Consider the following 17,070-nt stretch of genomic DNA (forward strand, 5'->3'; position numbering starts at 1 on the left):
TGTCTGGCATATTTTCAGAATAACTCTTTGAAGACTTTCTGAACCACTGGGTATGATTGTCTGATTATTATTTTTTTTAACTGGGAACATGTTTAGACCAGTGTTATTTAAACAAGCTTATCTCTTTGATCAAAGTCTACAATCTGAAATTTGAACAGGGTAGGGAGGGTGGCTGGGTGGGTGAGGAAATCTATCAAGTACATATTTATGTGTGTGCTGCTGTCTTAGCTGTGTGCCTGCAGAGGTACAAATGTATATTGCTTCAGAATAATCTTGCAAATATAAATAACTTTGGCTACTTTAGTAGAAGTTCTAAAAATGTAGTATTATTACTAAAATAAAACATTTTTAGTGAACTTTTCTTGAAGGTATTAGTGACCTGCATATTCAGTTTTTCAGTTTCTTAGGTTTTTTGAAGGCTGAGTTGAATAACTGTGGAATTGTTTAAGTATAGCATAGACTTTGCTAGTATTCAAAGTGTACTAACTGGAGCCCACATATTAATGTGTTTAGGGTTGGCATTAACCTATTTCACTGACTGACCCACAGACCACAGCAATAAAGCTAGAGAGCTTGAAACAGTGTCTGGAGGTTTTAATTTAGCTGGTTCAGGAGAACTGGTTTGCACAAAGTTAAAATTATATGGAATGAGATTGCGAGAAGAAGCATGCATGCCACACCTTTTCATTATGTTCTCTCTCTTCCCTTTTTTTCCCTAAATATAATTTGAGAGGCATTTCAGTTTATTTTAAAGCTAGCCCCATTTAATTATTGTAGATTACTTGAATTTTCTACTCTGATTTCAAAATTCAAGTTTGCTGAGCTTCTGTTTGTAGGACTAGGAAAAAGAATTTCCTGTATTCAATTCATGTGTCATGCAATCAAAGAATTTTTTCCTAACTTTTAGGATCTTCCTGTGGCAAAGCCTGAATGATGCTTTGTTTCATCATTCTACAGCCTAAAAAGAAGCAGACAGAAATCTCTAGGCTAATCTAAAGATTTCCCTTGCTTTTTAATGTGGCTATTACACTCTATTAACTTCGAGTTGCTATTACTGATGGATGTATATTATAAACCTTTCTTCTACATAGATATCATACACCCTTTAATTTTGTTAGCCAGTTTTATTGACTGAGGCTTGTTATACACACACACAGAGACACAGACACACAGGCGCACGCGCTTGCACACACGCATTCTGCTTTGCCCTATCTCAGTTACAGCATAGTCCTACCCAGGGTCATTACAATGTACACATTACATATTTCTAGCAAACTTGAAAATGAATCAAACAGGAGGAGAGATAAGCACAGATAGATTGGAGCCTGCTGAGGAAATAAAAGGCAGTAATCTGCCTGACCACTGGACTACTCTTCCTGGTTGGATTTAAGTGTTCTTTCCCGTTAGTTGCTGCAGAGCGCTGGCTACCCTGAAGTGAAAAATTAAACAACTAGTAAGAATGAAGTAACATTTAGAGGGACAATTATTTGGTATAACTCCAAACTAATTGTTCCTGAAGTGATGTTTAAACCAACATCGGCGCAAGGCAAGAGCCCCTGGCTCGTGGCCAGTACCTTGCAATGCATATTAGCATAGATGAGGAGTTCCTAAAAGTTAGAGAGAGGAAGAGGGAGGGAGGGAGGGAGAGAGAATGTGCGTTTTCAGTGCTCGCTCTGCATTTGTTTGTATCCTCCTCCTCGCCGAGATTAGAGGAATACCTGTGTAGTGCTGCTTTTTTATGATTTCTGCTGAGCCTCAGAATAGGTTCTGGTATTTTTTTTAGGTGGACTGCCAGCTGCCGATCTCGCTGTTGACGGTAAAAGCAGATATGCTCCTTGCTCACTGCCATTAGCACTGACCATGACCCTTCACACCAAAACCTCTGGAGTTACCCTGCTGCACCAGATTCAAGGCACTGAACTGGAGACACTGAGCAGACCTCAGCTGAAGATTCCCCTGGAAAGATCGCTCAGCGACATGTACGTGGAGAGCAGCAAGACAGGAGTTTTTAACTACCCAGAAGGAGCCACTTACGATTTCGGTACTACGGCTCCAGTGTACAGCTCTACTACTCTCAGTTATGCCCCTACTTCTGAATCTTTTGGGTCCAGCAGTCTGGCAGGATTTCACTCACTGAACAATGTCCCACCAAGCCCTGTGGTGTTCTTACAAACGGCGCCCCAGCTCTCACCCTTCATCCATCATCCAAGCCAACAGGTACCCTATTACCTTGAAAACGAACAGGGCAGCTTTGGGATGAGGGAAGCTGCTCCTCCAGCCTTCTACAGGTAAATGCTACAGATAATTTTTCTTTCTTCTTTAAGCAGATGAACTGAGAAAATCAGAATTTTGAAATCTGTATGCCCTAATCTTTTCTTTTTGTGTAAAGGACCATGCGATTTAATTGAATCATCCATAATATCTAGACCATACAAAATGCTGGAGAATAAAACAAAACTGTAGTTCACAGCTCACTATGTCTGTAAGCTGTAAATTTTGAAAACTGTACGTAAATGAGAAACACGTTGGATAATGAGTATATATGTTTCCTGGGTAAAATATGAAATCGTAACTGATTAAAGAATGGCAAACAACCTCCCTGTTGTAATATATTAGACTTACTGTCTGAAGTATACTAAAAAGAATTCTACCATCACACGTTTCTGGGTGTGCGTGGTGTTTGTTCAGCTCTTAGCTGGTAGTAAGAATATTATTCCCCTCCAGCTTCCTTTACAGCGTCAGAAGTGGTTTATGTAGGAAGTAGTTCAGAAGCACAATATCCTTCCTAATCAAACCGTTAGAATTGACTCAGTGACTGTATTTCAGTCAGCAACCACCTTCATGAGCTATCATAAGAGCTGTGTACATATTAACCTGCATTTTTCATTGGAGCTTGAAATATATTAGCCATAAATCCGGCATGCTGCATTTTAAAAGATAAGATTCTCTGGGATTTGTATTTTTGTCTCTTAATAGAAGGGCTATTTCTTTTTGTCTGGAATAGAAAGACAAAAGTGTCTTTGAAGGGAGGGAATAATTTTCCTTCGTTTAAATGTTCATTGTCTGTTGTGAAAATATTTATGTAGTTTTCGATGTAAGTGGTAGAAACTGATAGAATTGTAGATTCCAAGAAAATATAATCATACACATCAATACCCACACTGTTAATGTTTGTGCAGTGTTCCTAGCATAGTTTTGCATCAGCTTATTATACTGGGCTTCAGTGAATCCAAATGAATGGTTAGATCTAATTTTCTTCTTTCCTAAACTGTCTGTGTCTGTTCATTTGAGAGGTACAGGTGGGTTTGCTAGAAATGGAATGACTCTGAAAAAATAAAAGCAAGTTATTTTTTCCCTGTTATGCCAGACTTATCTGCACTATATAACATGTTACTGTGAACAGCAGCTTATGTTCTTAAAGACAGTCTAACTCAACCTGACTAAGAATCTTGTAGCAGAATCTGGTCCAAAAAAAACAGATTATGATTGCACTTTTCAGGAATGATTAATTGGTTTTGGGGAGCAGATGGAATAAAGACTGGGGAAATGATAGATAGCAGTTATGTCAGACTGCCCAATACAGTGATCTCTTAACCGAATTGGTTCAAACAATATGTGTTTTAGTGCAACCGAATACAATACCTCTAGGAAGAGTGAATATATGTCAGAGCATAAAGATCTTAAATGATTACCAGTGACTTGAAAGTGAAGCTCACTTTAAGATAAAGCAGTTTTTTTTTTTTTTTTTATGTGAATGTCCAGTGCAAACCTATGCTGAAAAGTATGTAAGTGAACTTAGATATGTAAATAGTGGAGTGATGAGTTTGTGAAGTTGAAATACACAGGCAGATAATGTACTATAGTCAGGGTATTTTACTTCAGGAGGAATCAAAACCAAGAAACACCTGGAAATAGAAACTGAACTATGGAAATAATGTCTTTTTACTTTTAAATAGTGAGTTGAGGTGAGGCACTTCAAAATAAAATTAATGTACTTTTTTAGTTTATCTATGGGAGCAAACATGTAAGGCCAGTGCTGGATTCTCCATTTCCTGACATTTCTGGGCAAGGATAGGTGTCTCCCTTGAAGATGTGTTTTAGCTATATGCAGCTGATGTGGCTTAATGCAGCAGTAATTAGGTGAATTTATGATCTTGGATATGCAGGTGGCTTATCTGCACACAGTGTTATACAAATGATTTAATGGCCCCTCCAGCCATAATTCTGTAAAGTGAATCTTATATGTTTTTAAGAATTGTATATCAAAGTGCTTGCTATGATTACCTTTTGTTAACGGGCATAGTACTCTTGTAATTAAATTTACAAAAGCTTTGCTTTTTTTTTTTCCCCTTTTTGCAAGATTGTATTTACAAAGTTATCACCTTCACAACATTAAATGTTATGTCTTTATTCTTGTGTTTTGGCACAAATATGATCACCAATAGTCTGTTAAAGAGAATTTGAATAGGTGTTCATTGTCTGGGAAATATTTAACTATCTAATCATGGGGATTAAGAACAAGTTCTTTAAAAAATACTGTAATGCATGAATTCCCAATTTACTTTATTCATTTGATTGATCTCATTGGTTTCAGTTGGGTTATGGGAGAAAAGAGAGCATGGGGCAGTGTAATCCAGCAATGAATAAATTGATGCTGGAGGCTGAAAGATGTCTGACCACCTAAATAGTGATTTTCTGGAACAACCTACCAGTAGGAGTGGTAAAGGCAAAAATTCTCAAACCAAAAGTCCTAGAAAGGATCATGATCAGTTTATGATATGGCTGCCTGGTTCTGTAATAAGTAATGTAACCTAAGACCCACAAGCACTCCTCTGCAACTCTCATTTACCTTCCTGTGTAACAGAATTGTGCTGTTTGGCTTGTAAAACAGAAATATTTGCATTGCATCATCCTGTTATGCCCTGGATTTGAGATGCAAATGCTGCTTTCAGTGATACAAGTGGCTAGGACAATACATAATCATTGTAGGTTGGAGCTGAAATTGTATTCTGTTAATACTTGGATAAAATGTTAAAAGTCTTTAGTCACAAAACTCAAAACTTTCTGTATGTGATAAGGAAGTTTTTGATGTAATTTGATTTTTTAATAAGTATTCAAAATCTTGTTGACTGAAGACACATATGTAGTTACATGTGTATTAATTCTGAAGTTATATTTTATTTCTTTCAAATACTGTTTCCTTTTCCAAAAAGCTTTGTCTGTTATTGCAAGATGACAGGCTTCTATATTGAGCTGAAGAACATAACAATACATAAAAAAAAGAATGATTTTGTAAGGAATACAAGAACCATACCAATCTCCTCTCTGGAGTCTCTAAATCATGGGACATCAGAACTTGAGAAAAAAGAAAGGGCTTGCTTAATTCAAATTGTGCTGTCTTTAACTTGACCCCTTTTATGTCTGACCTTGTGGCTGTTTTTATAGGGAGCCAAACTAAAATACCTTTCCCTTATCTTACAGTGTCTGTATCTTCCAGTAAAAGAGAGAAGACATAGTACTAGTTATGTTTTTAATTCTCTTCAAATCTCAGTTTTATTTTCTCTATCATTTTATAATATTTTTTTTTTTTTAAATGCTGACTAGTAGTTAATTACTATTGCAGGAAATCTTGTAGTCATGGATATTACAGTAAATTGAAAGATTTTTTTTGTTCTTAACTATTAAATTTGAGTTCTGGACATTTCTGGTTATTTCCTTGTGCTTTTTGGCAGGTTTTTGTTCATTCAGGGAAAAATCAAGGATCCTTTCAGTAGCTAATTTACTTTGGTAAATTCCTACAAGCAACAGAAAATATGAATCCTTTTTGTTCCGTTAGTGTGTGATGTTCCTGTGTCATTCCACTGAGTTTAAGCTTCTCAGATCTGAAGTAATATCATGCCTGTAATTCAGGTTCCCTGTAGCCTGTGTTTGATGCTTCTTCCAAATTTGGCCAAAAAACGTGTAAAAATGGACTGTGCCTACCAGCTACCTGATGAGGGAGTTGTCTGTCGGTCTGTAGTGAGTGACAGAGGCAGGGCAAGTCAGTGTACAAACACAAAGGCCAGATGAAAAATCATTCGTTGCTCCCTCACTTCTAGTGGCTAGTTTGTGGTATCTTCTAGTACCTCAGTGTCCAGTTTTAGATTAATATAATAAAGTATTTATTTAGCGATAGTCCCAGTTATTATACTGAAATTGACTCTGAATCATTTTAAACCTGTTGTTCCAATCACTATAATCACAGCTTTAGTTTTTAATGCTTTCTAAATTTGAGAATGATGACATATGCAGATAGATACCTCTTCTACTCTAATTCATAAATCCATCAGTGCAAAAAATAGATACTTAACCTAATATGTATTTTTTTTACCTTGTCCGAGTCATTGTGAATCTTTCTTGCTCTTCATGCTGAGTTCTAACCAAAGTGGATTTTTCCAAGTTTTAAAATTAAAATAACAGTACAATTAATGCAAAATTCAAAGATATTTTTTCTTTTTTTATGCAGTGTGAGATATTCCATAACATGAAGGAGTACTATGTAATGTAGTGTTTTGGTTTTTTTTTTTGTTGTTGTTGTTTATTTTTCTCTGGAGCATCAATGTGTTCGAAGGTCCCCTCTTGAGCACAGTTCGAGTGTTCAGGCAGTTTCCTGAACACTTGGAGTGTTCCTGTTTTCGGAGCTGGTACTGATATCCCTGACAATTTTACAGCAATCGATGACTGTAATGAAGGAGACAGGAAAACATGGAGTTATCCTATCTCATGGAAGTGTTGTAAACATAAACCTGTTACATGTTCAGAGATACTCACACATTACTGTTACGAGGGACTTGTACATAACAGCTTTGCTGTTTCTGCTGCTCTTAGGGAATGTGCTGATGTGGATCCTGCTGCAAGTGTGCTTGCACCATAAAGTCACCAACCCATATTTTTGAGGAGTACATGTGTTCTGTGCCTCTCTGTGCTGCTGAATAAGGCCAGGCAGCAGCAGAGATGGGTAAAGGAGCTGTGATGTTTCCTCATTATCCTCCTTTCTGCCAAAGTAGGGACATGAATCTCACCTTCTCTCCCTGAGCTTCCTTTCCAAAGTTTTCTTCCTATTGAAGAAAACTTTCTTCAGTTCTTTAGCAGATGTATTTTTTGTGTAAACCACAGACTCAGCAAGTGTTCTATATACCGAGTCCTTTCCATCTGGATTTAAAACATGGTTAAAAATGTTTGCTGGGGCAGCCCATGTAGATGGGGTTCATCTGATTAAGTATAGATACTTAGGGTTTGATTCAGTTTTCCACTCCTTAGGCATCTGGTGCTATTTGAGAGGCTGTAAGGTCAGATGGGTCTAGGAGGTATGACACACGACCTACTGTGCAGTTACACCTTTCTGGAGTAAGAGGTGGGTGTCAGTAAGTGTCATCATCTAGGGCACCTCAAATGGCATGCAGCATGGACAACAGCATCAGACCTTTACATGGACTCACTTCTTGGTCTATGGAGACACAGAGAGAAAGAGGCACTGTGAACACACACATTGCCACTTTCTAAGGTACCTGATTAAAATAGACCATTAGGCTCTAAAAGTATGAGTTTCTCTTCCTAGACTATAAGAGATGGCTGAAATGACTCATTCTTGTACAGATACCTACTGAATGAAGATGAATGCCCAGTGATGTTGAAAGTTATGTGAAATGAATCCCACCCATACATCTGCTGTTTCTAAAGAGTCAAAGCAGTCAACATCTGTAATCTCCCTTCACATAGACACTGCACTATGTCCCGTCTGAGGAAGGAAGACGGGGAATTGACTGTGTTGTTGGCCTTGATCACTGTTGCTCTGAGGCTAATGAAACAACAAACACTGCTGGTTCTATCTGCTCTGATAGGGAAAGCATTAGTTGCTGGCACCAGTTCCTTCAGCAATTGCAAAGTGAACATCAAATGCCAGCATTTTTTTATTAAACCAACAAGAAAGGCTGACCAAAGCTAAGGCATAGCTCCAAACAAATGCAGAGAAAAGCCCTGCAAGGGAAGTGCATCCACTTCTCCTTAAAAAAAGGAGATTTTAATAATTTTGATAATTTGATATTGTTGACAATGAAACACCGAAACCAGTCATGGACTCCCTGGTTTGTCTGCAGGGAGTTTTCTGTTATCTATTCAGGCATCAGAACTGAGATTAGAGCGGAGATGCTGTCCTTCAATGTTCTCATTTAAAGTGTTGCTTTCATTGCATTCATTACGGGGGGCTGTTCGGAAAATTGGCTGTAGAGAGGGAAGTCACATCTGAGGTTGTACACCACCCTGTGTATTTGGGTGGCCTTTTCAGTGAACTACAAAAGGTCGTCATTTACCACAGCTCATTAGGAACCCTGATCAGTGAGACACTGGGCAAGGCAAGGCATTTCTGCTTTTCTGCCAAGCTCACATTCCAGTTGTTGGGAGGTTTCTTACATCATCTGACTCAAGATATTTCTTCTTCTGGTGCAAGACTATGAACATGCAAGATACTGCTTGCCAGATTTAACCTACCACATACTTACAGTGATACCTCGTAGAGAGAAGATGATCCTAAATCTGCAGGATACCCTTCTTCCTTGACAAGACATTGATAACAATATTGGATTCAGGAGGATCTGGTAATTTTATTTTAACATTTTACTAGAAAATATAAATATGGTCCTCAGAAAATACAGAACTTAAATATGACTGTCCTAAACATAAATCCTATCCTATGTACATAATAATTTCAGTGGTCTTCCAACCATTGCAGAGACAATCTTAACTCATGACACAACAGCCAGGCTCTATATAAATAAGAAAAGATGCATCGCTTTTCTTCACTGCATGGAAGCCATTAGTAAAAATAAAAAAAAAAAAAGTAAAGGTTGAAAGTCAGCAGTAACAAGACGACTTCTTAAACAAGTAGTTGGTGACTAAGCGAGACCACCCGTGCATGTAACCACTTCACAGCCAGTGAAATTTCAGTGTACAGTGACTGTTCAAGAGCGCAGTCCATCTCAAATCAGGCAACATGGGTGGAATATGTCGCATTCTGTTTCCACGTGCTGCTGTCTCACAATGCTGCCAACTGTCAAAACTTACCTCCAGGACCCAGGCTGCAGCATCTGTGTAAAGTAACTGTTGAATGCCGCAGCGGAGAGCCTTCCTCCTCTTCCTCCCTCTTTGGGGATGACACACCAGTGAGCGTTTGGCAGCACTCGGCTGCATTTAATGCCCATGGATTTCACTTCCCATTCATAAGCTATGAGAGTAAGCAGTGTATTTTTCTGTCTTTGTCATCATATCCAAATAAGGAAACTGCTTTTACTTGATTTTCTAGGGAAGAACTGTATTTCTCCTTTGAAGAATTTTTGAGTGTATCATCAACCTGTGGTGCAAATCTCCAATTCAATTGCTACTTCCAGTCTTTGCTCCCTCTTATTTTATTACTTGCTATCATGCAGAAACACTGCTTTGATCACCACAGCCTGCTTCAGTACTGATTTTTACTGCTAAAACAAGACTATGGAAAACTTTCTAGGATGCTACAAAGGAAGCGTCAAAGCTAGGAAGAAAGGGGAAGGGAAATTTACTGCAACACGGGAAAAGTCTCAAGCTAAGTAAAAATAGTTAGGAAGATGCTGTGCAGAAAGCCGCAGCTGCAGAAGAAACATCACAAGACTGGGAAACTCATAATATGTTTTCCAGACAGGCTCCACTGCAGTTTTCACATATAGTTCTGTTAAAATTGGAATATATAATATCTACTGCTTTCTATTTCCCTTTTATTTTTTTTCACTTTCAATGTAATTCAAGTTTGTGAGACAAGATCTATTCATTCATAAATCCATGAAAACTATCCCAGTTTTTAGACGCTTACCTTTTTTTTCCTCTTCAAATTGATCTATAAACAGATGGAAGCTTAGAAGGTGTTAACTCTAAAAAGCTAAATAAATTTTACTATCGAAGACAAGTACTATAAAATCTGATCTTTGGCAAAAAAAAAAAAAAAGTCACATAATACCTTGTCATCTGTGTTTTTAATTTACAAACCTAATAAGCATTCTTAAAACATTTGTTTTGCTGAGCTATCTTGATCAAGCAGTATCTAGTTATTATTCAGTAACTTGCCTCAGCTGGTGTCTAAAGAAAATTAATTCAAATAAGTGTTCCCTGCTTTGGTTATTGGTTACAACTTGAACTTGACAGTAAGATCCCTGTTTCAAATTACATATCACAGAATCCTTGTATCCAGGAAACTGTAGCAGTGGCAAAGAATACTATGGCTGAGAGTGTGTGCCAAATCTAGATATCTTTGGGGAGCTAATATGTCAAAGAACATCTTTGTCCATTTGCTTCCATTCTGCAGTAAAATGATACTCCTCCTTCAGCAAAACTGATAAACATAAGGAAGGAAAAATGTGTATGTTGCCAACATATGAGCCACTGTAGCACATTTATTACCTTGCAATAGTTTTTGCATGGTTTGGATTATTTAGAACATATGAGTCTAAGAGTATTTATAGCTTTGTCTTGCCATGCTATAAGAAATATTATCCTAACTTTCATCTGCAGAGGTATCAATAAGACATAAAGCATGCAGAATATTAAAAATGTGAGGGCATTCTCATTAGGTTCATGGAGAAAGATGGTGAGATAGAAACGCATATAAAATAACATAGCTGAAAGTTTTAATGATAATATCAGAACCAGTATAATTTTGAGGCATGTAATAAGAGTATCTGCCAGGCATCTTGCAGCTTAAGAGTCAAACATTGCTAAAGCAGGTTGCACATTGGTAAATTACTACTACTGATCCAAGCAATAAAAAACCTAAACAAACTGGAAATAAAACTGATTCTGCAGAGAAATTTTTAAACAACCTGGAGCAAAACTCCACTTTATTTATAGACAGTTCTAGTAATACTGCTTATTATTAAGTCTGCCTAGGTTCCTCTCTCTGTTGGTTACGTATGTTGTTCATTTTTGGCTCATATTTTCAGTGCCGGAAGACTGTTTCAGGTAATTTTTTTTTAACATTTTGACAAAAAATGGCTAAACTTTCTAAGTATCATGAAGGAAAAGAAAATTTTGCTCTACTCATGCGAAAAAGAGCACCAAATCTTTTTCATTGAACGCCCAGATACCTTTATATCACAGATATAGCTCTGATATCTGGTAGTGTGGCACTGCTGTCAAATCAGGGTTATTTTTGTTTGATTTTCCCCAGACAACCTTCTCAAATTTAAGCTACGCACTCTTGGAACATGCCAGTATTCATAGTGGGAATTTGTTTGCATTTGATAGCTAAATTATATTAAATCTCATGTGTTATGCAGGCTCCATCCTCTCAGTGATTAGATACTGACTTGTTCGCAAAAATGTCCTTTTCTGACAAAACGTATGAGGTTGCTTCATTGCACAGCTGCATGGCTTTTGAACAGGAACTGCTCTGCAGTTATTACTGTGGGCAGAGGCAAGTTACTGAGAGACAAGAATCACAGAGCAATATAAGATTGAAAGGGCCTCTGGAGATTATCTGGTCAACATACTGCTCAAAGCAGGGCTAATTTTGGAGTTAGATCAGGTTGCTCAGGCCCTTATCCAGTTAAGTTCTGCAGATATCCAGGAATGGAGACCCCACATCTACACAGGACAATTTGTTACAGTGTTGAACCACCCTCACTGTGAAAAACCTTTTCCTAACGTATAATCGAATTATTCTTTAACCAAAGTTGTGTCTGATGTCTCTCGTCCTTTCACTGTGTGTTTATAAGAAGTCTGGCTCTGTCTCCATTAAAGTCTCCCATTATATAGTTGAAGACAGCAATAAAATCTTCCATTATCCTTCTTTTCTGTAGACAAAGCAAATTCAGTTCTTTCATCATCTCCTCATATGTCATTTGTTCCAGCCCACTCCTCATTTTGGTGGCTGTCCACTGGACTTGCTTCAGTTTGTCAAAGACAGTCCTGAGCTTGGAAGCACCAAACTGGACTCAGTCTTGCAAGTGCCAAGGAGAGGGGAAAAAGCTCTGCTCTCAGCCTCCTGTCTATGTTTACATTAGTACAGCCCAGGATGTGTTTGGCTTTCCTTGCTGCTGGGCACACTGCTGACTCCTGTTCAGCTCGTCCACCAGCACCCACAGGTCATTCTTTGCAGAGCTGATTTCCAGTCCCTTCTTAATTCTGCAGGGGTTTTTCCATCCCAGGTACATGGCTCTGCATTTTCCAGTGTTGAATGTCAGGAGGTTCCAGCTGGGACATTTCTCCAGCCTGTCGAGGTTCCTCTGAAGCAGCTTTGCTTTGCAGCCTATCCACCACTCTGTGTGTCCCCACCCTGCAGTTTGGTATTGGTCATTAGCTTGCTAGCGGTGCCATTTCTCCCTTTATCCCTGTTGTTAATGAAATATTCACCTCAGTATTGATTGCACAGCAATGCTGCTAGTACCTGGCCAGATTTGAACTGCTGATAAGAACCTGTTGAGACTAGAAGTCCAGTCATTTTCCACCCACCAAAGAAATCTGGTGGTTCTGGTAAGGTAGAAACTTCGAATCTCTGCTGAAGTGCTGTAGTAGGCTGTTGTGAACTGGCAGACAGAACATGGATGATGAAAAGAGTGCTCTAGTAGGAGGAAGTAGGTATTGTGTAAGAACCTGGAAGAGTTTGAGGTGGACCAGAAAAGTAAAGTTGAAGGAGGAACTCCAGAAGAAGACTTAGCTGGAGATAAAGAGTGGAGTTCAAAGGTACTCAGGGACTAAGACTTAGACAGGGGACTGGGCCTATCAAACAGGACTGAAACAGAGCAAGTGCTTGTTGCAGAGCATAAGGAAATAAAAAGGCTGACAGGGAGAAACAGGGACCATGGAGCCAGGCCTGTGTAGAACAATCTTTCTCCCAACAGGTATGTGCAACTTCTGTGTTTTATTCCCATCTATTACAGATTTACCCAGAAGGTAATGGATTAGCCCTGCTGTTGGTTTGTTCAATAGCCCAAGTGGCAGAGGTTGGTGCTGTAGATATGAGCTTCCATAACTCCTGAAACACCAACTGCCACTCAGAAGAACTCAATGAGATCCTGTTTTGGGTGTTAATTGTTTAATTTCTTTAATACCTTGGTATTTCTCATGCACATAGAGAAAGTATAATAAAGTTACACCAGTAAGATTATAACATCAGCCTTCCCTAACCTGAAATGTGCCAGAACTAAATTTGTGTGCAAACATCTTTCTCTCTCTCTGCCTAACACCTGAACATGTGAAATGAAGATACTACTGCTTTACCACACAGGTCCTTTGTGAATGAACATTCATTGGTGTCTGTGAGGTGTCCAACTGTTATAATGAAGAATGCTATTGAAAACCATACATGGGAAATTGACAAGACTGTTTACAGAGTAGGCTTGAATAAGAAGGAAGACATGAGGCTACATATGAGCAAGGGTGGAAACATCCAAAATATTGAGTAGGTACTCAGTCAGTGAGTATGATTTTGGAAGCTAGTAATGGTATTACAAAACACAGTATCTGAAATGGAACAAAACTTCTTTACAGGCTTGTTAAACACACATACCCATCATTTTTCTCGGAAAAAAATACAGTATAAATATGTTTCCACTTCAGTCCTTATATGGAATTGTATGTTCAGCTACCTTGCATATTTATTTTATAGGTAGATAAGGGAAGACTGCACAGAAGCAAGGAGTTAATGCACCAGTTTTTAATGCTCTCTAATTTGCTTCTGACATGAGCTTTGAGATATGACCCTCAGTTCATTGTATTCTTTACTTAAGATGAAGGATTTTGCTGGTTTCATTTCAGTAAAGCGTTGAAGATCTTACCATTCAGGGGGAAGATGTATTTCAGTAAAAAAGTTCTTTTTTTTCAAAAGTGGTTAAGAAAATTACCCAGGCCAAGACTGTCTTTTCAAGAAGATCTAAAATGTCACTGTATGGCTAGCACCAGCTTCTTTATTATTTATTAAATGACAGCATTAGGTATTAATAGCTTCAAGCTGTTTTCATTTGTGACCCATTTTCTGACTCATACATGCCTTGTTTCCTCTCTCTTTAATTTACTTTATTGTCAACAAATGTGGATCTGTTTGGAAATGGCAAGCAACCTGAAAGCTGCATTGCCTAAAAGACTGGTCCTGCTTCTGTGCTGTCCCTCCATATTGGTCCGAACTAAAACCCAGGAGAGCGGAGCAAAATCAGTTGTCTTGTTTGTTACAGGGGAGATATGGTAAGAAATAAGTGAGACCAGGTCTTCAACAGCTGCACTTCATGACTTCTGATAAGAGCAATGTTTAAGCCACGTAGCAGCCTAAAATGAATGGAGTCTGGAGGTGGCCTTTGTAGGGTAGACTTGATACCAGATTACTTGGGGAAAGTAAAGTCTCCTTGTCCCCGAGAAATTCCTCATGTCTGAGTCTGCTGACTACTTGGTCCTTATCTGGTGACATTGAGAGGCAAATTTTAAAAAATAAGGACAAGGTCTGTATCCTATGGCCAATTCTGAATGCCAGATTCAAAATCAGAATTCTCATTGCAACTTTATCTCTCTGAGTGTGAGACCTATTCAAGCCTCTTTTTGTGAGAACTGAGACTTCTTAAAAACTGTAATGCTAGACATAAGTTAGTCCAACTAAAATACGCCAAGTAGAAATAAAAAAAGATCGAATGAAAAGGAAGTATTTCAGTGCTTAATAAATCTGAAACCACTGGCCTTACTGTACACCTCAGTCATCTCAGCATAATCAAGGAATGGAGGTTTAATTTACTGTGAATCATTACATGGGAATCACTACAGAAATGTTTAGAACAGGTATTTCTGCAACTGGGAAATTAATGGAGTTTGCTGTCCAGGGTTTTTTTTCCTGTGTTAGGCTCTACACTAAAATTGTCATGGGTAACAATTAATTGATGAGCTACTTTTATTCTTTAGATTCCCATTTTGGTACTATCAGCACTCTCAAGCTATTTTCTTTGCCTCTTTAATCCTTGGATGTTCTGAGGATGTGAGGTGCTATGTTTCTACCATTACACACGTGCACAGTTGCTGTAGAGAAGGAACAAGTCTCATACAAGGTGATGCAGTAAAAGAATTAATTTATACTTGCAATCAGAGGTTCTGAGATAGGTTTGAAGTTCAGTACAAATCCAGATACACAGAAGATCAGATATTAAACCTCATATTGTTAGCTGAAGTCTAATACTGAACCGAAAATACACCCCACTAGAGTAATGCCTATTGAATGTGATTTGTGTAGTTCTAATCTATAAGCCCATTTTAACTGTATTTTTTGACCAAATGAATTTGTAGTGATGAGAGCATACTGCATCCATACCAAAAGATTGAAATATTGTGATTTGTTAATTTAGCAAGACTAACTTATTACATCTTTGTAGCTCCTACAGGGTATTTTTGAGGGGAATCGATGGATTTTAAAGGAGAAATAAAATATTGCATTAGGAATTCTGCTGTTAAACTTGAAATTACCTTTTTTTTTTTTTTTCAAAATAGTGATAACAATTGCTTAATCTCTTAGGACAAATCTTAAGCCAGTTCAATTTCTTGGCTGAGAATATGCCCTTTTGCTTTTGTGTCTGCACATATATATATATCAAGGGATTTAGCTGAAGTCCATCTTGACCTGTTCAGAAAAATATCTCCTGTCTCCCTAAACAAAACAGAATGAAAACCATTTATTAGAAGGTGCTTTGAACATGAATCAAATCTAAACCAAAACCTACTTGCAGGTGCCTATTCATACATTATAAGGTCAGCTAAGAGTTGATGCCTGTTGTGTTTGGTGGATTTTTGTGGGCCTGCAGAGCTGCATCATGCCAGGGGTGGGATGCTCTTCATCTCTTTTTTACCTATGTCTTCTTCTCATCTCCTGACTCACTAGCATGTGCAGCAGCAAGTGTCCCCTTATGCACCATGATGCAGTTATGTGTACTTACCTTTTCAGAGCCTGCTGCTGTGCACACATTTGCACTGTTGTTCAGTTCCTGCGGGATGTGTGCTCCAGAGTGTGGAGCTGGGGAGGAGCTGAGCTCTGCTAAGAATGCAAAGGGTTCTCCACATTTTATCAGCAAATGAAAACAAGAATCAAGAATATGTCTTGTGAGACAGTTCCCTCTGGGTTTTGCGGAGCGGTACTGAGGCTGGAGAACGAAGACACAATTTAAGACATCGTTAGTCAGAATCTCTGCACTGTTGGCTTGTCTTTCCATTTTGTGTATTATACTGTCCCCAACAACCTGATTGAAAGTGGTTTTTGATTCTGGTTTTGGAAACAGATTGTTGTTGATTAGAATTATTTAGCCTGGTGATCTGTAAATCTATATAAATATGTATGTGAAATCAGGTGACTATGGTTTCAAGCTTGGATATCTAACGCCTCATGCTAGAATCTAGCTAAGATGCTAGATGAAGCCGAATGAAGAAACACAGTACAATTTAAAAACTGTTATTGATGTTTCACAATATTTTTATTAAGGTTAGAACAAAATTAAAATAAAAACATAAGTAAATAAAAGAATAGAGGCCATTGGGCAATAATTCAAATATCAACCTGTTAGTTCTATAGAATACTTTTGAATACATGGACTGTTTGAAAATTAAGCATTAATTTTGGTCATATTTATACCACAGTAAGGCAAGACAAGAGCCTGGTGGCGTGTCCTAACTTGCTGCTCACTCAGATAATTTTCTGGAAGAACAATGTCTGAAATGTAAAGTGTTGGAAACTTTTGGGACCATTTTGGTGTGAGGAAATGCAAAGTCTGTTAGGTCGTTTTGAAGAAAGGTGAGTCATAGGTGCTGGCTACTTCTCAGTCCTAATGCCTTGATGGACTGAGTGGCCATGATCGGATCCCACCGGCCTTCTCAGAGCACTCCCAGGAGTGATGTGCTGCAGTCAACTGGCAGCCTCAGCTCCACTGAGCTGCTGTTTTCCTGTTGAGGCTTGTGCTGGACCATGGTGGGTTAATAGGTTTGTCATGAGAAGCTTAGTGCAACATCCACTTCCAACATGCAGCTGTATGCAACAGAGAATATTTTGGCTAG

At 38.3% G+C, this 17,070-nt stretch overlaps 1 protein-coding gene across 1 annotated transcript in view; it reads left to right on the forward strand.

Annotated features, from left to right (window-relative positions):
- Positions 1 to 1,656: 1,656 nt before the first annotated feature.
- Positions 1,657 to 17,070, forward strand: part of ESR1 (estrogen receptor 1) — a 124,841-nt gene continuing 109,427 nt past the window's right edge. Inside the window, 1 exon segment of the mRNA XM_064447056.1 lies at positions 1,657 to 2,288. Within this exon segment, the coding sequence (XP_064303126.1) occupies positions 1,861 to 2,288 (428 nt within the window). The 5' untranslated portion in view covers positions 1,657 to 1,860.

Source organism: Phalacrocorax carbo, chromosome 3 (assembly GCF_963921805.1).
Source record: "Phalacrocorax carbo chromosome 3, bPhaCar2.1, whole genome shotgun sequence".
NCBI lineage: Eukaryota > Metazoa > Chordata > Aves > Suliformes > Phalacrocoracidae > Phalacrocorax > Phalacrocorax carbo.